Source organism: Pelmatolapia mariae, linkage group LG7 (assembly GCF_036321145.2).
Source record: "Pelmatolapia mariae isolate MD_Pm_ZW linkage group LG7, Pm_UMD_F_2, whole genome shotgun sequence".
NCBI classification, from domain to species: domain Eukaryota; kingdom Metazoa; phylum Chordata; class Actinopteri; order Cichliformes; family Cichlidae; genus Pelmatolapia; species Pelmatolapia mariae.
Window position 1 is genome coordinate 25669840 of NC_086233.1, and position 21276 is coordinate 25691115.

At 37.9% G+C, this 21276-nt stretch overlaps 1 protein-coding gene across 3 annotated transcripts in view; it reads left to right on the forward strand.

The window, feature by feature from the left end:
- rai14 (retinoic acid induced 14) overlaps positions 1–21276 on the forward strand; it is a 48112-nt gene that overhangs the window by 10745 nt on the left and 16091 nt on the right. For all 3 annotated transcript variants that reach the window (XM_063478663.1, XM_063478661.1, XM_063478662.1), the window contains exons 3-7: positions 11796–11926; positions 14276–14364; positions 14543–14607; positions 16122–16179; positions 16427–16497. In XM_063478663.1, coding sequence (XP_063334733.1) covers positions 11796–11926; positions 14276–14364; positions 14543–14607; positions 16122–16179; positions 16427–16497 — 414 coding nt within the window. The remainder of the gene's footprint in view (positions 1–11795; positions 11927–14275; positions 14365–14542; positions 14608–16121; positions 16180–16426; positions 16498–21276) is intronic.

The following is a 21276-nucleotide window of genomic DNA, read 5'->3' on the forward strand; positions in this document are numbered from 1 at the left end:
TAGTACTGAGAGTGACAGTAAACCCTTAGGGACAGGCGGGCATTAATCTGGGAGACTAGGAGGAAGGGTTTGCATCTTTCTGTGTGTGTGTCAATTGTCAGCAGGAGATTAGGGAGTACACAAATCTAACGGATAATTATGACACTTGCTGCATACAATCTGAAAATATTGTATCTTAGAATCAGTTGAGAGAATATTCCAAAATGTCAAAACGCACATGTAATGGTGATTATAGGTTCAAAACACTTGCCATATAGTCACAGGAGCTTTAGAAACCTGGTACGGCTCACCAGCATGAACAATGAAATGGAGCTAAAAGGTTTCATCACTTAACCATTTAATTGACTGAAAATTGGTCATCTAGCTGGATAGTGAGCCTTTGAGATGTATGTTTAGTATACCAGTATTGGTTCTTTATAGGCTGGAGTTAGTTAACTGCTGACTGCACTTGCAATGCTCTCATCATTCCAGATTTACTCCACAAGAATATTAAAAAATACAGCCTTGAACTAGTTTCAATTAATCCAAGGAAAGGCAGAAGAAAATAGCTTAGGGTCTGCTTAAACATGGATCCAATTAAAACAGGACTTTCCCATGGGATCTCTTTATTTCTTATCGCCTGTGCACATGAACTGCAGACACACTGCTAGAAAACCTGCTCGTCAGCAAATACATGAAACGCAGAGCGTGTAAAGAAGAGCCGGGTATGACGATCCTGGTGTCTGCATGTGTTTGCATGCTCATTTATGTGTGGGTGTATGTTTGTGCACGGGCTAGTTTGTTGTTTCATGTGGGTGTGAAGACATCAGTGGTGATGTAAGGTTAGCCTGTTGGCTGCCTTGTGTGAGTATTGATGTAATCATGTCTGAGAGAAAGGACATTTATCAGACTGGGTTTAGGAAAAAGCATGTGTTACATCCAGCATAGCATGACTGCACTACATGTAGATGAAGTAATGAAGTAAGTAAGACCCAGCAAATCACTGATAAAAATGGCGGAACCTTTTAAACAGACAGAAACAGATAAGGTGAGTGAAAGGAGTTCAGTTAATGGGGAGTAGGGAATGAAGACTGCGATGAAGTCATCAGGAGCAAAATGTGACAAAAAGATGATATTACAAGAGCATAGAAATAGTGATTGTAAATGATGAGGAAAGGATGAAAGTGTGTAAGAAAAAGCCTATTTCTCTGAGAAGGGTACTTAGGCTCCCTGCCCCCAGTTCAGTTCAGACGGGTTGTTTAGTTTGGCCTTCTCTGAACAACTGGAACAATGTTCATGCTAGGAGATGGATGGACGGAGGGTTAGACACAGTTCATCTGAAAAAACTGAGACTTTCCTTTTTAAGAGACTTTTGGCATTGTACTTCTGAGAACAGTTTGTGAGACATGTTTCTTGTTCTGTGTAATGGTTTAAAATTAAGTGAAGCAACAGACAGGTTTATGGATAAGACTGGCGTAAAGATTTCCAGCTTTTAGCTCAACACAATGTCTTTTTTTAAAAAAACAAACAAAAAGCCCCCCAAAACTTGATACACATGCGAGTCTACAGTTGAGTGTGTTTAAACTGGCTCCTATCTTGACTGAAGTGGAACCGTGTATTTTTTTTATACTCCCTCAACTTTATGAGCAGCCCTCTAGTGTAATGAGGCTGGTCGCTTTCCAAGTCTAGCAGTGTTTATTTATAGGGCAGGAAAAGCTATTTGTGTCAGGAGGAAGTGTTGTACGAGAACTATTTTTTAACTGGAGGTCCCCTTGCACACACAAAGCCCCCATGCTGGACATCCTATGCAGTCCTTTGGCTTTAAAATTGATTCGAAGTAGTGTATTTTATTGAAAAAAAAATTGTTAATGGGTTTCAAGTGATCTACTGCGTCTTTATAGTCTAAGGAGGTTGCAGTCTGTAATACAGTTGGTTCATTAAAGCTTTAGCTTGTACACAATTAGCTGATCCTTGTATTCACAGCAGATGTGAATGAGCACATAGTTACAGTGGGCTTTGCTCAACAGTTGGTCTTATTGTTCCTGTAACTGCACAAGTTGTTTATGACAGGAGCACAATTAAAGCTATAAAAGCAGAGGCAATTAGGAAGGTTAACTAATTTGTGTTGTTAATTTGTGTGTGTGTTTTAATAAGACAGCACTTAGTGAAGAAGTGAAAAGAATGGAGGGAATTTATGGATGTGCTCACAGTTTTGTTTTTTGTTTAGTTTTTTTCCTGTCTTTATGTGTACTGCAGTGTTGGCTAGTGATTTAAAAAAAAAACTGGGAAAGATGGAAAGAAAAGCAAACATGTCAACCATTGTCATGTCTTGTTTTAACACAAGTCAGCTACTTTATCTACTATTACTAACAAAAAGTTATGCAGTAAAACACAATGCAAAGAACAGAGCATTCACTACTTACTGTGGAAATTTAATGACTTCTATGACTGTAAAGGAAATGTACAAAAATGTTGGAAATTAATTCAATCAAATTGCATTTGTATATAACAGTGAGGCAGGCCAACATAGTCATGCAGATGTAATGCATTTGAAATGTATGTTTGGTCACTGAATCCAAGACAAATATTCTGCATGGCAGTGTTGGTTTTTGGGTAAGTTGGCACAAATTAATAAATAAATCATCTTCATTGGCCGACATCAGGTGTTAATGAGAGCACCATTTAACTAAGTTCACTATTTTTATACAATGGAGTCTATTTACAGGTCATGGCGAATTTTGTATACGTTTGGGGGAAGGAAGTTGTGTAATCTTTTTGTTGCGTCAGAGGGAGCTGGTAAGTCTGATAAATTGATGTAAGTAATCACTTAAATAAGCATGGGTAGGTTCAACATATTAAAAAAATCTCTAGGTCATTGTTTTTGTTGGCTTCTGAAGTGGTCAGAAGTGTAATACACCCAAATCTGTGATGCAACTATTAGCGGTTGAGGTGTAGTGTGAGGTCCAGGTTTGGACAAGAAAGAAGACCTCATGTTTTCTGTTCATTTCTTTAGTTTGTATTCTAATTTTCCAAAAACTGTCCACCAGGAATTAGACAGTATTATAGATATACTATAGTGAATCTTGTAGTCTTTGTAACTACACAGCTGACTAATGTTACTGCACTACCAAGATCAGGTAAGTTCTTTTTAGTAGCCTAACGGTCAGTAGTAAAGTATGTTAGACAGTTTTTCACAGTCACCTGTGAAGCAAGCTGGCTGAGTGCTCACTGACAAGTATTTATTTATTTATTTATTTTTCAACAAAAATGTGTCTACTAGGGCTGGGCCATATCATACCGTTCATATCGCCCTGCTCTAGTGTCTACCAGTTTGTGTTTTGTCCTCATCTCTATATACTAACCCCCCACCCCCACCACCCCGAGCTGGACACGGCAGGCAGCTGCCCCACCCTAAGCCTGGTTCTGCTAGAGGTTTCTTCCTGTTAAAAGGAAGTTTTCTCCTTCCCACCATCGCCAAGTGCTTGCTCACAGGGGATCATCTGATTGTTTGGGTTTTCTCTCTAATATTATATGTTCTCTACTTGGTAATATAAAGCACCTCAAGGCAACTGTTGGTGTAAATTGGCACTATATTAATAAAAATGGAATATAATTGAATAAAAATTCTTCATCGAACCATTTAAATGTGAATGAAAGACATCTTTTCACTTGCTCCTGCCCACTGCTGATTTGTTGATCCCTGCAGCAGAGCTGAGTCTATATAACATTTTAAAGCTTAGGTTACTAATTAATTTGCATATTAGGATTGGTAATAGAAAATATAAGTCTAATAAATTATGCTTCTATGGATTAAGATAGAAGCATAAAAAGTAATTACATGAGCTTTTTTGTGCTGATCTCTCTCCTGATGGCCCAGTGCACAAAAAATGTTACGTTGGGCACTACAGCGTGCTCTAGTTTTAGAGCGGAATATCTTTTGTAAAGAAAGGGTGGTGCTAAATGTTGCTGGTGATTTATAAACAAGAGTGTTAAACTAGAAAATACTCTCATGATGTAAATTTGTCTGATTATCTAAACGTGCGGCCCACATTCGGCAGTGTTGTGAAATATGTGGCAGCATCTTTCCTTACAAAAGCAACCATCTGGTCTTTGTTTGACAGTTCTATGCTAACCCTTTCTATTCTTGCTTTCAGAGTCTATTAAACCATTGTGATGTGTATGTGTGGACGTGTGCTTGTGTGTGCTTGTGTGTGCTTGTGTGTGTTTGTACTACAGAGGGCAGTAAGCAGTTTCAGCTGTGGCATTAGAGAAAGGATGTATTGTCTGAGGACATTTGAGGATCTGTTTTGTTACAGATAAGGGGTTTGAAGTTAACGGCCACAGCTTGATCAAAGGGCAGAGATATTGTTGATGCACCAATCTCTGTATTTTCTTCTGCTTCTTTTCCTTTTATTTTGTACACTGTTCTTTCTTACATCCTCTTGACCACTTCCTGTATGTCCTGCCTTCTTCTGAATTTCAACTGTTCTCAAGCTGAAAATATCCTTTCTTGTATAGATGTGTTTTTCCCCACTGGAGTTAAACCTTGTTGTATCTGTGTCTGACCTACTTTTAATGTGAGTAAAGCTAAAAAGATTCTATCTCCAGTAAACATAATGAAGATAAATGTAGGTTAGAGTTTGAATTCGAGTAGTGTATAGTGTGTGTGACTAAATAAGTTTATCTGTCTGGCATATACAGACATAGATTTCGCTTTTCATGAGTTTTCCTTGTATGACTCCCTAATCCTTGACAGGACATCTGGAAAAGCAATTGTTGGATTTCAATGAAATTTACCATGGATATACATTAGAATTCCTGGGAAAGGTTTTGCATAGATCTGTTGAACAACAAGGTCTCAGATACCTTCTGGTGTTTCTCATTCTTGGGTCAATCTTAACCAGCTGGCTCAGAGAAGCTGATGTCCTGTTCTTTTTTTTTTTTTTTTTTTTTTTTTTTTGTTGAGTGATTTAGAGCATACTGAAAGTAAACAGAACTACATGAAAAGTGAAAGTAGAACAAACACCTTTTCATTCCTAGATCAACATGAATGTCATTTGAGGGTAATACTATTGGGTTTCCTAAAGTAAATGTTTATGTGTTAAACTACATCTGCTCTTAGCAGTACAACTCTACAAACATACAGAATCTGATGTAGGAATTACTACTTCCTGATATTAGTTTATTTTTCCTTCTGAGAACTAAGAAGGGAAAACACAAATTGTTTATGCACAGATCTTTAGGTTAACAAACAGGCACACAAACACACACACAACCGATAGGCATCTGTTTGCTATTTACTTTAGAAGGGCAGAGGAGTTTCAGAGCTTGACAGAGAAATGTATACCCGTGAAACACATGTAGAAAAAGAGTGAGTCTTTGAAAAGAGTACAAGTCACCAGAAGTCAGAGTTATGCCACTTTAATATTTCTGTCTCTCAGTATCTTTTCTAACACAGTAGTTCCTTTTCCTTGGGTCTTTACTACTGTTAAATGCTGGCTTCTTGCTCTCTTGTTCTTGCCCTTTCTGCCTGCTTCAGGCTTGGACAAACAGGAATCGCTTAGTGTTATCAGCACAGTCTTTGTGTGTCTTAATGAGCGTCAGGGCAAAGACAGAGAGGGAACACACACTCTGAGTGCAGTGTAAACACTTGATGCAGACTTAGAAATAGAAAGAAGGGGGGGATCTTAAAACTAACACCGGCAAACAGCCAAAGGCAGGGGAAACTGACTGAAACCAAGAGAGAGAGGAAGTAACAACCCATAGTAGAAGCAGTATGGCGGGGTCTTACTAGTTAATAATCTCAGAATAAGTGACCTGTAACATGTTGCTTAGGCAAAGCACGTGTATATTATTCAGAGTTATTCAGGGTTCATGTGTTGTGCACTCACTTATGTCAGTGTTTTTCAAATCTGTTTTGCTTTTTGCTTCATTGTGTCCAGCTTACACATAACAAGGAACAAAACTTCTGCTAATCTATTGTTTTTCAGTGGTAATTAATCTGCCAAGTTTTACTTTGATCAGATTAATAATTTTTTATGTTAAAACACTGTAAAATCATATTTGTTGACTAATCTGTTAACTAATTGTTTCAGCTCTAATGAGCACTTCAAGGTTAATGAGAAAAACTTGGACTGGTCTGCCTTTTGGTGCAGATAAAAACATTCATATAGTGTAGGGTCAAGGTCCTACAATATTAGAGAAAGAGCCCCTGTGATCCAGCAATCGCTGTGAGCAAACACTTGGATGTGGTGGTGAGGAAGAACTCCATTTTAACAGGAAGACCTCAGGCATTATAGGCCTAAGCCAGGCTGTGAGACGGGTTGGCCATCTGCCATGACTGGTTGGGGCAGGGTGAGGGGAGAGCATAGAGGAAAAAGATTAGCATAGAGACAACAAACAACCCACATGAAAGACGTTTGACTGGCTGGTGGGAACAGAAAGGGAGAGATCAGACTCACAGTTAATGTAATAGCGATTATATAAGGCCATACAGAGGGAGAGTAGAGGCAAGGTGCCCAGCGCATCACCTAAACAGAACATTTCTGTGCATTTTAAAGACTTGATTCTCAAAATCTAACCCCATCATTGTCTTCAAATGGACTTCCCTTTTCAGAAAGAAAAAAGAAATGCTTTCCTTCAGGAGCTTCATATTTAAATACTAATATACCTGACATACTATTATACTTGTAAATATTAGACATGTTTTTAATAATAATCCTTTAATAATAATCCTTAATAAACTCACTAATAAATCTCAATGAAGTGAAATTCTGCATTACAAATAATAATTCATCTTACCTTGGTGGTGTGCTAGCTTATACATTTTTCTGTCTTACATTTGTATATATTTTTTTTGTTGTAGAAAAACTTGAAAATACACTTCTTGTTCAACCTTTTTGTTGGAGCTGACATCTTTGCTGATATTGCACCACCTCTGCCACCACATGATTATTTCATCAGCCTCCCGTTGATGACACCGGTTGTGTATGTGGCTGAAAGTGGAGCAGTGCATTCCGCTCCACTTAAATCTGTCCAATACAATGTAGTCTAATGCTATCGCTGTCATGCTGCTCTGATGCGACTGCCCTTCATTCCTTCTTCGGCTTTGCAAAGTCACATAGGCCATTAGGAGCGATCATGTTATAGTAGACATCAGTGCTAGTGGCAATTTTTATCCCAACATGCAGTTCTTGTTAATGGAACCACAGCATTCACTATCCCACTGTATCCCAACTATATCATCACCTGTTGTGTAGGTATTTAAGAACCAGCATAGTACTTTATTGCACAGGAAGGAAGACTTGCTTGAAAAAATAGTGCGAAGTGGTACAAATTATTTAAAGTGTCATTCTCCACTGTGGACATTGTAGGCTTTTAGGTGAAGTGTACTTAAAGTGAAAGATGTTGTGAAGTAGGCAGTAATTAAAAGATGGGGATAGTGGGCCATTCTACTGTTCTTTTGACCTAAATATTCTGAAGTTCTTTGAAACAAAGTAACTGACAACCAACAAAAGCATGAAAAAGTGTGCACTGAAGCAAATATGCAGGGTGCTGCTACGCTTGTACTAGTGGTGTTTATTATAGCGGAGTAAAACTCTTGACTGAAAAAAATACATCACTTCAGCTCACCGATCCTTAGGCTTGTATGACTGACCATCTTTAAGGGGAGCTTTATTCCTCCTTGGGCGTGATCACATTTCAAGGAAAAGGCATTAGTTTAATTTCAGCTTGTATTAAACAGCCTAGTCTATCTCCTCCTTAATGGGTGGGCCAATCTGAATGAAACTTTGCACAAACATCGCCATGCATATAGTAATTAACTATATCTATATGTTTTTAGGTTTATTATAAATACCAACTCTTTTGAATTTCCTATACATTACGTTCATTTCATCATAACCCTGCAGATGCATTGTTACGTTTTCCATTTGCATTTGATTCATGTCACATGTTCAGCATATGTCAACCAAATGTAACTTTAACACTCACCAAAATTTGCATTCATACTGGAATTTGTTCAACTCGCCACTAAATGTGAAATGAAGAATTTGAAAAAGTGCCCAGAGAGCACATAGGGTGGGTTTTTGCAAGTATTTATAATTAAGTAATAAGTGTCTCTGACTGCTTTGATATTCAGTCTGTCATCCAAGGGGGTGGGTTTGTTTTGCTACTATTTCTGGATTACAAAGGCACTCAATTACCACAGTAGGTTCTGCCCTTCCTGGTTTCCACAAAACAAGATAAGGAAAGCGCTGGCCACTGTTAAACAAGTACTGTCCCTGTTTAATTAAATGTCTTGAATTGTGTAAATAAACTACTTATATTTTGTTTGTTCATATTAGTCAAAGTTTGGGCGAAACAAGCACAGAGTTGGTATTAATTTCTATTTCCTAACCTCATTTTTGTCATTTCTGTTCCAATCCCAAGCACAACTATGTTGTATGAGTGATTGAAGTACATGCTGCATGTATGAAATCACCAGACTTACAATAATGTAAAAGTAAAAAGCAATGTGAAGTAACTATATAATTAATTGCCCAACATTGGTCATTATATCCTGTATTTTGCAGACAGAGTTACAGGAATCTCTCCCAGACCACAGACTCATAATACAAGTCAGAGCTTTATGAAAAAAAAGAAAGTTGTGTTTTTAAAATTGGAGTTCAAGTTATTTTTACTTCCAATAGTGTTAACATACTACACAGGTCATGAACAAGATTCTTTTACATTTTCATTGTAAGTGGGATAAAGCAGTTCATTAAAAGTAGTCTAACATAAATGTAAATGCTGTAATCTGATTATTTTAATAAACCATGTAACTTGGATGGATTAGATGCTGGCGTGACCACAGTGCACACGTCTGATGTCGCTCACAGTGGTCCAAGGGATCGCTCAGGGAGTTTGTGTGTTCGCTCAGACATATGAAAAATTAGAGGGAACATTGATCTTGACTAATAATTAATTAATATCATGTCTCAGATAATTTCCAACATGTGACATATATGGCAGTTAATGTGTGAAAATAGCCTTGTTTTGCTTTTTCCTCCCAAAATTTTGGGTTTAGTTGAGGTTGCCCATATGTGCTATAAATTGTAAATCTTAGTCCTCTGGTGGAAATAAAACCCGAAAGCTGTAAAAACCTGTTAATGTAAAGGTTCCTGTGTATTCTTGTAAACAAACAGAAGTTATATTTGCATGTATTTTTTCCATTAACATATAATGTGCATTTTGTTTTTGTGCATGTTTTGAGTTCCATATGGCTCCCATCTTAAACAGTTCTCCCTTTTAAAAGAAGTTGGATCTCAGTGGGGCTTCCTGGTTAAATGAAAGAACTAATAATTGTATGTGGTGAGATTAATAAAACATTTAAAAGCCCTTTATTAAATGTTTTGTCACATGTACAGCACGTGTCCAGGTGTTTTCCAGTCTTATTTGGTTTTGTTTGTTACGTTGCTATATTTTAACACCATGTGTGTTAAGGGAGTGTTTCTCTGTAATTTATTTAAAATCAAATCTGTAATGGTTCTTGGATGTATTACATGTGCCTGATAAAGCCCATCTTCGACTTGCACACCTCAAATCTTACCCCCCCCCCCCTTTTTTTTTTCCTGTGTCTTCTCAATGTCCAGCTGAATGTTTTTCTAACCAATCTGTTATTTCCAGTCTGTCAGAGAACCTTCTCGTGTTACCACCTCCTAAATGGTACATTTTTGTCGAAATGATGAAACCTTGATCACAAGTCATGGATATCATGTGTGCGTGGGGGTGGTATTGAGTTACAGCTGGATAAGAAATGCTTTTCCAGAGTTAGCTTTTAAAAAATAGCAGGAATACTCCTCTGTTCTTAGCCATCTTAAACATTACATTTGAAAACACAAACACATTTTAATATTTTTTCATACTCAATAATCTGTTAATTACCTTGTGGCTTATTAGGCTGCAGAGCTCAGTGGTCATCTTTGCTCTTTCGGTGACAGGAGTGACAGGATTTTTATAGCCCAGCATTTTTCCACCAGCTGTGCAAAATGTATTGCAGTGGTTGCATTTGGGTGTTTGCCACAGAGGTTACTTACACTCTGTGTTGCTTTGCCTGCTTATTGCGCTCCTAAAATAGCGTCCAGTCTACCACCACAGGTATTTCTGGAGTCAGAGAGTTCACCTCCTTGTCACGTGTAGGTCAGTGGGCTATCAGGTCAAAATCTAATACTGTACTGCATCCTAATATGCACAGGTGTTTGTAGGAATAGCTGACGCATTAACTTGTTTGCTGTTATGTTTGGGGTCATGGATTCAGTTCTCTCCCTGATTCTGCTATTAGATTTAAGGAACCTCTTCCAATATTCCCCAGTAAAGGTTTCCTTAAATACATTTCCTGTTAATAAAGTAGGTCATTATAGAAGTGTTTCAGCTATGCCAAATCTTGCTCATTTCATAGCTGTATCCTGCAATTAAAGCTTGCTGTGCTGTATCTTGTACCATCAAACTGCTCTGTAGCAAGATGGTCTTTGAATGAGATTATGCTAGAAGCTTTCCAATAGCTGACTTCTTTCTGTGTGAGCAGCCTATCAGTGGTATAAAGGGCCATTTGGTTTGTGTATGCGTTCTTTGGTGAGTGTGTCTAGACTGGATACTGTGAGTGTGTGCTCTTGTACACATATGATAACAAATGTTTTGTGTGGGCCACAGCAGAGCCGAGAAACATTCCTCCCTGTGAGAAACATTACTCACATTTTGGGCATCACGGCTACTTTGACTGCAAAGTAAACATGCTAATATGAGTGTTAACAAATGGAGCATACCATTTGTTCACATTATTATTGATATTATTTGATAAGTTAGTAGATAGGAGATAAGTCTTAAAGTCAGTAAAAAGTCTTTGATAATAAAACCCAGAATATGAAAAATTTGGGACAGTGTATGCAATACATGTAAATAAAAACAGTACACACTTATTTGCAAATCTCATAAAACCCATAGTTTATTCACAACTAAACAAGAAAATATTTAAACTGGGATAGTGTAACATTTAAAAAAAAAGGTGGTGACAGTAACACATCTCAAAGGTTTACATGGGGCAACAAAAAGCTGGAAAGTAAGCGGTGCTAAGACGAAAAAGCTGAAGAATAGTTTGTCTAATTAGGTTAATTGTCAACAGGTTAGTAACATGATTGGGTATGACAAGAACATCTTAGAGGCAGAGATTTTTAGGCAGAGCTTTTTAGAATTAAAGATGGGCAGAGGTTCACCAGTCTGAAAAGCTGCATTTACAAATGGTGGAAAAATGTGCAAAATTTGAATATCTCATCATCTACAGTACATAATTTCAACAAATCCTATGAATTTGGAAAAATCTATGTGTGCAAGTGACAATGCCAAAAATGAGTATCTGATGTCTATATTATTTAGGCTCTCAGGTGGCCCTGCATTAAAAACAGGCATGATTCTTTCATGGAAGTCACTGTTTGGGTTCACTTCCAGAAACATCGTTTTATCATCAGAAATTTAAAATTCTTTTTGGAAAACCTGGACAGAATGTCCTCTGGGCTAAAGAGGAGAGAGGGACCATCCATCTCTGATGGTACAGGAGTGCATCATTGCCTGTGGAAAGGCAACATCATCGCTACATCTCCACAGTGGTAAACATGGCCCTGTCCCTACTTTTTTGAGACGTGTTGCTGACATTAAATTCTTGACATTTAACAGCGTCTCACCTTATTTGGAATTGGGGTTATATATTTGTATATTTATATTTTGTGTAGTCTTCATGTATTCTTCACCACCTTTTATTCTCCTTCTTTGTCCTCTCTCTTTAGACAAATGAGTGGAACAAAAACGATGAACGCTTGCTTGCTGCAGTGGAGCATGGTGAGGTTGAGAAAGTCTCATCCCTTCTCGCCAAGAAAGGTGCCAATCCTGTAAAGCTGGACAGTGAAGGCAAATCAGCGTAAGTGATCTTGGACTTATCCACTTACTTTTTTCTGATGGTATTTAAATGTTTATGTTTCCAGTGCAAGAATTCCATCTGATTTTCCTGAGGTGACGATAAAGTCAAAGCATAACTTCTGCCTAAAATAAAAACTAATTTGCTGATATAGACACACAGAGATCACAGTCTGCAGTGCCTTTTGTAGAATGAGGATGACATGGGGGAAGCAAACTGACTTGAGGCTGCAAACCAGAGAAATGCATGAAGTTTTGACACCAACATGGTTTTATGTCTGGCAAGCTTGCACATGTTTTAAAATAAATATCCAGCAAAGCACAGTGAATTTTCTCATTTCCTTTCAATTCAAAGATTAAACATATGTCTACACTATATGCTCAGATTCTCAAGTAATGGCCTTATGTAACTGCTTTCATGCTCCACAGAACAGTTTTAAAAATGAATGGCCAATCTAAAAATATGTCTCTTTTACTTTGTTCTTGAAACGGTGACATTCATTCAGCCTCTCTGAGATTCTGTGTTTTGAAAGCAAGTTCACTTCCGCAGAGCCAGTGGAGGTTACTGTTGCGTCACCGCTTAGTATTAGTGATAACGCAGAGGCTTGTGTTAATATTTGACCCTTTTCTTTTTTTCTGAAACTCAACACCTCTGACCTCGATTTGTAGAGCAGCACTCACAAAGCCAGGAAAATCAAATCTCAGGAATAAATGAAGTGAAAAACATATATGTAGGTTTTCATTTATTTTCCCATTCACCTGTAGTTCACATCCTTGACCTTTTTCCTCTGTGTGCTGCTAGAACACAGAAACACACGTCCAAATGCATGCAAAGCCTTTGTAAGTCATGGCAAATGTGTGGGCTTGGAATCGCAATGCTCCGATCTTTTCAGCACGCACGAAGGGGGAGCCTACAGTATCTCTATGGTGATAAAACCTGACTGAAAGGCATGTAGACATACTTGTGTGTTTGTGTGTGTGAATGTGTATCCTACGCACACACTGATGGAAGGCTGAGCTTGCCCTCCCCCCCCCGTTCATCTTACTGAGGTGGAAAGGGGTCGTATTGATCATTTGCTGCATGCATATGCACAAACCTGCGCACACAGTGCATACACGGGGCAATTTTTTTTTTTGCATACGCAGTCATATCGACTTACAGCATTCCTGCTCACAAGTCAGCGCTTTACCTGTTTTTCTAGAAATGGTCAGTAAATGGGTATATATTGCAAGAACTGAAGCTGTGCCCAGTGCTGCTTTTACTTATTTATTTTTGCTATAGTTAAAGCTTCCCTAAAATACTATCACTTCCAAGCTTATCCATTGCTTTTATCAGTGCTGACATGTTTTTCTGGCAGTTGCATATTGCAAAACAGTGGCAGTGGAGCTTTTGCATACCTGGGTCACGTGAATACCTTCTTCTACTGTAAGACTGCCTGAAACACTGACACTCAAAAAGCTCTGTAGACCTACTTTTTTCTTCTCCATGGTGAATATTAATTAAGAAATCTATATTTCAGTTTCAATAAAGGATCTGATCTGTAAGCATAATTAATACTGGCTTTTGTATCAACAAGGTCAAATCTCATACTCATTACACGGTTTAAAAAAAAAAAAATAGTTTGACCCTCGGGAAGTGCACGTATTTTGTTTCATGTTGAGTTGGAGCAGAAGAGGTGCTCCCATGCCTTTCTGCTAAATATAAAGTTACAGCTTTTAGCTGATTGGTTGAGCATAAAGACCAGAGGCAGAAGGAAACAGCTAGACTGGGTCTGTCCAAAGTTTATAAATTCTAAATACAACAGCCTCTAATTAACACACATGCTTAAAAAAGGAAAAAAAAAAAAACGAAAATCAAGAGGAGGCTCTAGGAAGACGCTGAGTCGGCTAAGTTGCTGAGAGGGATTAAAGAAACTAAGCATAAGCGTATTACATTATAAGGACCAGAACTTCATATTTAACAGATATGGGAATAGTTTAATCTTCTCATCTAAACTTAGGCGAGTGAACAAATAACTTTATTTCCTAAAATGTGAAAACTTTTAATTGGAGACTAAGAAATCACTCTTCAGTGTAATTTAGAGTGGTAGATGGAGGACTAGTGTGGCCGAGCAATCAGAAAAGTAGATGAAGGTTTTATTATTATTATTTTTTTTAATCTTTTATTTGCACTCACTGCTGCAGCATAAGGTCCTCACCTGAGCTGTACCATGTTTTTTAATATTTGTAAAACTGTTAAAAACATCTGTGTTGCTCTAAAACTACTGACAACAAAGTACTGTGTGTGTAATTTGTTCTTTTAATTGTGTGTGTGTGTGTGTGTGTGTGTGTGTGTGTGTGTGTGTGTGTGTAGTCTTCATGTAGCTGCTGCTCGTGGTCAGATAGACTGCCTCTCTTTCATCTTGGCTCATGGAGCTGACCTGTCAGTCACTGATGCTGCTGGTATGTATAGCTATGTTCAGTATAACTTAAAAAAATAGTTTCTGCATTTATTTGAGAGTTTCCCTCTATAAATACTGTAACATGAACAGGTGTAATGTACTGTCTGGACTGATACATAAGGTTTCACATACGTTATCTCAAGCACCTCATTGCCTGTCTTTTTTTCCCCTTTGTGTAGGTTTTAGTCCTTTACACCTGGCTGCCAAAAACAACCACACCGAATGCTGCAGAAAACTCATTCAGGTAAAGCTCATGAAGTGAAGTTGGGTTTTATTAAGTTAAAACTATTTAATTTCCCTCCCCAAATGCCTTTGAATTAAAAAGAAATTGATTCAGTCTGTCAAGCCAGATATTTAAAATACATATACCCTGGTCTCTCAGTGTTAAGATGAGACATAGTGGTCCCCAACCCTGGACCGCGAGAGTTGAGGCTTGGGTGTGAAATTTATGGTTTTCAGGGTTTTTATCGTTTTTTTATCGTTACTTTTTTTTAACGTTAACTTGGTTTCCCTGGGTCTTTTCCTGTGTGTTATGAATAAATCTTCCCGTTTTTTTTGTACCGGTACTGGTTTTATTTTGTTGTATTTATCCGCGACACCTTAAAGGCCAGCCTGTGAAAATATTGTCGGACGTAAACTGGTCCATGGCGCAAAAAAGGTTGGGGACCGCTGACATAGTTCTTAATATAAGGGCTATAAATTATGTTGGGTATAAATGATTAGGCAACATGACTTCAAGATGTGTTATGCAACAAAGAACTGATATAAATATTAACTTAAGATTGTTTTGATTGTGACTGTCAGTGTCACCCAGCAGGACCACTTGTTCTTGTTTATGAATAACAGTGTGTGAAACTCACATCTTGAATCATCTTACTGTTCAGTGAAGATGCCTGAAACCAAAAAATTTTATTGCTTCATTTCTTCAATCTGCTGATTCTTGTGTGTGCGTGTTTGGGTTTTGGTCAGCAGATCTTAGCAGAGACACACACACACACACACACACACACACATCCAGCTCTGATCTGCTGACCTCACTTCCTCGTGACAGTCGGTAGCATCTCAGCAACACGCACCTGCCTGATCAAATAGTCATTCAAGTCTTTTTGTATATAGCAAAACACAGTACTGTGAAAAAGAGAAGAACCAAAAACATTCAGTCATATATTGTTGTGACGTTGGACCCCAACACACGCACACACACACCGTGGTTATGGTGACACACACTTCTTTTATTATAACTGTGGTTTCGGCTTAAACACACGGGACACAGACACTCCCGTTCAGTAGTCGCTCCGCTTGCTTCCTCGACTGTCACTGAAACATAAGAAAAGTCACAATCAGTCACTCGTCCCAAACACCTGTTCAGCCCCGCCTCCGCGCCGGCCCAGGAGCTCATCGTGCCAGCCCTCCTCTGCAGCGGGCCAGAGACCACACCCGCGCCACAATTGTTTACTGCAGATGTATGTATTTATGGTATAATCTAATATTACATGAAATTACATTTGCCTGAAGCACCACTGGCAAACAGATTGTGGCATCAGTTCCTCAGATAATAAACTCCAGTGTGTATACACAGTTTATAAAAAAAATTGAAATTAAGCAAGCAACACACAGATACTTCAAACCAAATTTAAAACGTATATTTTGAGTTGTTTGGGGCCTTTCATGATTTCACTTGATTAACAATAGTCATTGCATATGCTGTATGTGTATACTGTATGCTATTGTTACTAATAACTTTCCCACTTTATCCAGAGTAAATGTCCTATCGATGCTGTAGATGGATCAGGAAAGACTGCTCTGCATCACGCTGGTAAGTATATCAGGATCTTGAGAGTCACTGATAAAAAAAAAAAAAAAAATAGGCTGCGATGCTTTGAAAAGGATGTGGAATAATATCTACTAGTTTTAAGCTCTAATTTTATTTGAATAAAATCATCATTATATTTGGTCGTAAGTGACTAAAATGCATTTAGCCCAGTTAGTTTCTGTTAAACACAATCCTATTTTTCCTCACTCTCTTGTTTTAATTTCTCTTGTTTTGTTTCACCCCCTTCCAGCTGCTAGCGGGAACATCCAGATTGTCCAACTGCTGTGTGAACTCAAAAGCCCCATCAACCTTAAAGACACAGTATGTACTTCCATTCTTTCGTCCATTCCCCAGACTTATTTTTCCTGGCTCAATAGATTGGGGGGCTCTGAAACAGAAAAAAGACCACAAAAATGCTTCAGTGAGTCCATTTCCAGGGAGGAATGTATTGAATTTGTTTGAGGAATCATTGTCCATTTATTGACTCTGATTGTTTTATGTCAAATAGTTGTTAATCCACATTATGAAGGCTCCTCATTAACTGACATTTCCTCTTGTCTGTCATCTGCTTGAGGATTAATATTGTAGTGTTGTGTGTGTGCGTGTGTGTGTGTGTGTGTGTGCGTGAGGTAAAAAAATCAGCGTACTGTGGGAATGCAAGCCGCAGACATGTGGTCTCCATTGCAGTGACGCACCATGCCTGTGGTTTCTGTCTGGCTGGGGTTGTGCGAGCATGAAATTTTGTGTGTGTGCATTTGTGTACAACAGAAACTGATGGTCTGTCAGCCTACATGAAAAGATGTCCTGTTATTTCCAATTAAAATTAATTTTAGCCTCATGTTTAAATCAATGGCAGTTTGTATGTTCAAGCTTCTTAAACTGGTTCTTGTGACCACTTTGTACCATGTGCTTTTTGGAGTTGTAGCTTAAGTGTAGTTTCAAATCCTGGCCCTGCCAATTTCTTGTGACTTTTACTTGTATTCTTCATAAAATAGTAAGACAATAATAGACAATAAATAATAGACAAAACATTTTTCTTGATGCATATTGGACTGGTGAGAAACTAACTGTAAATAGTGGTGCAATTTGAATTTTGGTATTCATATTTATAGTCATATTTTCTTGTTGAATGAAAGTGGTCCAGCCAACGAAATCTGAAAATCTGTATGTGAGGTTTGCAAAGCTCTGTCTTTGTTTTGTGGACATGTAGACTGTTAATGCATGCCGGCTTGTTAGCCTCGGGCATACGCTGTAATATATATCTGTACCTGGTTATATAAGCTACTTTCAGCTGTTCTCTTATTCACAAGAGGTCACCACAGCAGGTAGCTCCACGCACGTGTGTGCGTGTATTTATTTATTTTTTTAAATGCCGGATGCCTTCTGGGATGTTTCCTCCTGGGATCTAACCAGGGATCTTTTGCTTGTTAGGCAAATGTGTAAAACAATACACTATGGAGTAACTCTGTACCTGATTATATATTTGTGACTTAAACAAACACTCAGGAATATCTAGAAAGAAACGGAGGGACATCTGCTAGGCCTGACATGTGTCAAAGAATGTGTATAGAAGAGAAGAGGTAAATGTAAACTGTAATATGAAACCTTACGTTTGCTGTCGGACGAATGGGGAGGGGAGACCTTTGCTTGATTTCTGTCATTTATTTTTAAAGTTTCAGATAAAGAGGCCAGGATATGTACAAGTAATCTCTGTGAGCCAAAGTTTTTTCCTACTCTTGATTCTTCTATGATGTCATTGACAGTGGATGTCCTTGTATGGTCGTCTCAGGCACACAGTTCTGGCTATGAGTGCAGCAGTCCCATCTACCTGCTGTTTTAAAAAAAAAAAAAAAAAAAAGTGTTTCAGAGCAGCAGCCAATCAGAAGAAAGCTGACTTAAAGGGCAGGCTACCTTAGAATAGCTGAAACGACTTATTTCAGAAGATGTCATGAAGGACTGCACTAAGGTGTGTGCAAAACAAATTCATGCTTTTCTGTTTTGGAGCCATGTGTGCCATAGCTTGAAATCTTAACAAAACTGGTAAAGTAATTACACAGATTGTGGAAATGGGTATAACCTCCTGAGAACCAGCCTTTTCGTTGATGTCCTCTAAATGGACATTTGTTTTTGGTCTATATCTTTTGACTTATTTGAGCTACCTTAATAAGTCCTGTTGTGCTCAAAAGAGGACATCCTGGCCTTTCCAATGATATCTCGTGTGCTTGGGTGACCACTTTTATCTCCAAATAGGCAGAACATCACAAAAAAAGTTAAACTGAAAGATACTCATTTCCTCAGTTCTCAGGAGGATATAATTATATAGACAAACTAAATTAAAATAAATATACATAATAACAGCAAAAACAAAAGTAATGGTAAGAGAGGGAAAGAAGAAAGAAACGAAAATCCTGCTGTTGTGTGTATGCATGAGAAGATGGACTAAACAATACTTGTATTGTTTTGAATTCAGATCTAATCACCAAGTCATGATCACCATGGTCAGACACCTCCATTTGATAGACATCTTTTTTGAAGTCTAAGGGAGCATGTTGTTGGTTCCACCTGATATCTACTTTATTTCTTGATCTAATTGGTATACTATGAAGGGCTCAGGTTTAAGCTCTCTAACTGTGCTACACTTGATTAGTGCCTACATCTAGCTCTTTCATCAGTATTCCTCTAATATTTGACCCATCTGAAGAAGTGGCATCTTCAGATCATTTGGTGGAATACCTCTTTAAGTGCCTTTAATATCTCCTCCCAAAATATTCATAGATTAAGACATGACTAAAATATAATAAGGATTATTTTTGAACTCTGCAAAGCTGTAGAAGAGTCCAAGAATAAAACTGTGGAGCTGAAAATTAGCATAATATTTAAAGCTCAGCTTTGGCGCAATTCATTGTTATGCCCTCATAATTCTTCAGCATCCGTGCATTTGGATTTGAGTGGGTTGAGATTTTTTACTCTACTATTTACTCTCCGTTTCTTGGCATTTCTAGATACTTTTTTATTGCCTGTTATGATTTGACATTGATATGATGTGCTCATATATTCATATGATGCAGTATTACACATTCAGCTGTTATCTATTAAACAGTTAGGCTGAGCAAGTAGTGCAGTAAATTGTTTACACACTGATGTATAATTATCACGCAGTGAGAGAGCAACTGTGGTGGCAGCTTTTATGGATAGAGTATGCTCACTGTGGTCACTTAAAATCTTAACTAAGTTACTTTTACCTGAGTAATGAAGCATGTTTACATTTTACTTGTAAAGTAATATTTCTGCACTACTTACTTTTACATAACTGAAGGAGCCCCTTTAAACGGAGCAACTGGGAATAAACTTGATCATACACAAGCAACTACTGCAATATAGTGTTGTAGTAAGATATGTTTGAAATAGTCTAAAACTGCAGAAATGCTGCAAAGACAATTAAGCGTCATCTGAGGTTGTAGTATACCATAAACGTACAAGTTCCTATGAGCTGTAGTGTTGTTTATTCATCTAGATTGCTTAGGATTCAGTTGCTAAATGTTGGAGCTACCTGCTGAAGACAGAGTCCCCTTTTTTTTGGACATTATGGAACAAGATTGCGCTCTCCTTGTGGTGCTCAAAGCGAAAGACAAGAAAATGCATTGAAAAAGTCAGAAAAAGCGGTGTCTCTTTACAGAAATCATGAACTGGTTGCTAGTTGTTAGCCCCTTCATGTAGGAACTGTTGCCCTTTGAGCTGTGATATACCTGCCAACTTTATCACTGCAGGAAGGCTTTAAAAAATGTGAAGGAGGGCATAATCGTAGATTCTTGCTTGTGAAATAATCATAAATTGTAGAAATTGACTAACTGTGTCCTTCATTTGGTTGGTGGGTGCAGTTAGGATCTCAATTATACCAAACTGAGGAAAAAAAATGTATATTTTATTTTTGAAGTGAACTGCCCTTTTGAAAGCTCACATCACAAGGTGCTCAGCTGTCCTGTCTTTATAATGACTGGCTCTGTGTAACTGCTCATTTTCCTTATGTTAAACACAGTTTGTGATCTGCGTTGGGGTAATACGTGTACCCTGCTTTCGAGTCATAGCTCAAACATTTCTACATGCCAAAATTACAGCATTCGTGTGCATTCCTGGCTGCATGGCTAAAATTAAAGCATGAGTCAAATTTTGGCTCGTATAGTGGAGAACATCCATATACAGTATACAAGGAAGTAGCTGGGTGAGTGCAAGATTGGAAACAAAGATAAATATTTCTGCAACATAAAATGATTGTTGTCTTTAATGGCGCTCAACTACCTGAGAACTGAGACTCTTCCCACTGATTCATTTTTCTGCCTTTTTTCATGAGTAAGAGGTGTTGTTCTTACATTTAATAGTCACATGCAGAGGCCTGCATGTATGTGCAGTATCAGTGTGTACATGAAACAAGAAAATGAAAGTATGCAGCTACTTGTAAATGATCTGGTTTTGTTAGGCTCCAAGATGTCTGGTCCATTATCTTCTATGTTTAATGACCAAAATCAACAACTTCATTAGGTATAGCTGGTCAGCTGCTTGTTGCGAAACTCAGTGCCTTTAAGATATAGATTACCTGATTTTATTTTTTTTTTAATTATAGAGGTTAATTTATAGAGGTAGCCCCACTGAGTCTCAATGTCTCATTTACTAGCAAGACCTGTTTCAGACAAACATATTAAAATTACAATGAAGTTCAAACAGCATGGGGAAGAAAGGTGATTTAAGTGACTGAATTTTGCATGTTTGTTGATGTTAGATGGGCTGGTCTCAGTATATTAAAAACTGCTGATTTACTGGGATTTTCCTGCACAACCACCACTATAGAACAGTTAAACTGTCAAATTTTATATTCTGGGTCACATATAGCACATTTTGATTTTAAGTGGGCGGGACCAGTGAAAGTGCCCTTTCAGTCAGTGTAAAGAAAATTAATTAAACCTTTATTATAGTTTAATATCAGAAAAAGAAGCGCAGTTTCAACTGTGTGTCTCAGTTTTATTACATTTATAAATATAAAAAGCATGAGAAGACCACACTGGAAGCGAGTCCTGTCAGTAAAGAACAGAAAACTGAGACTGCAGT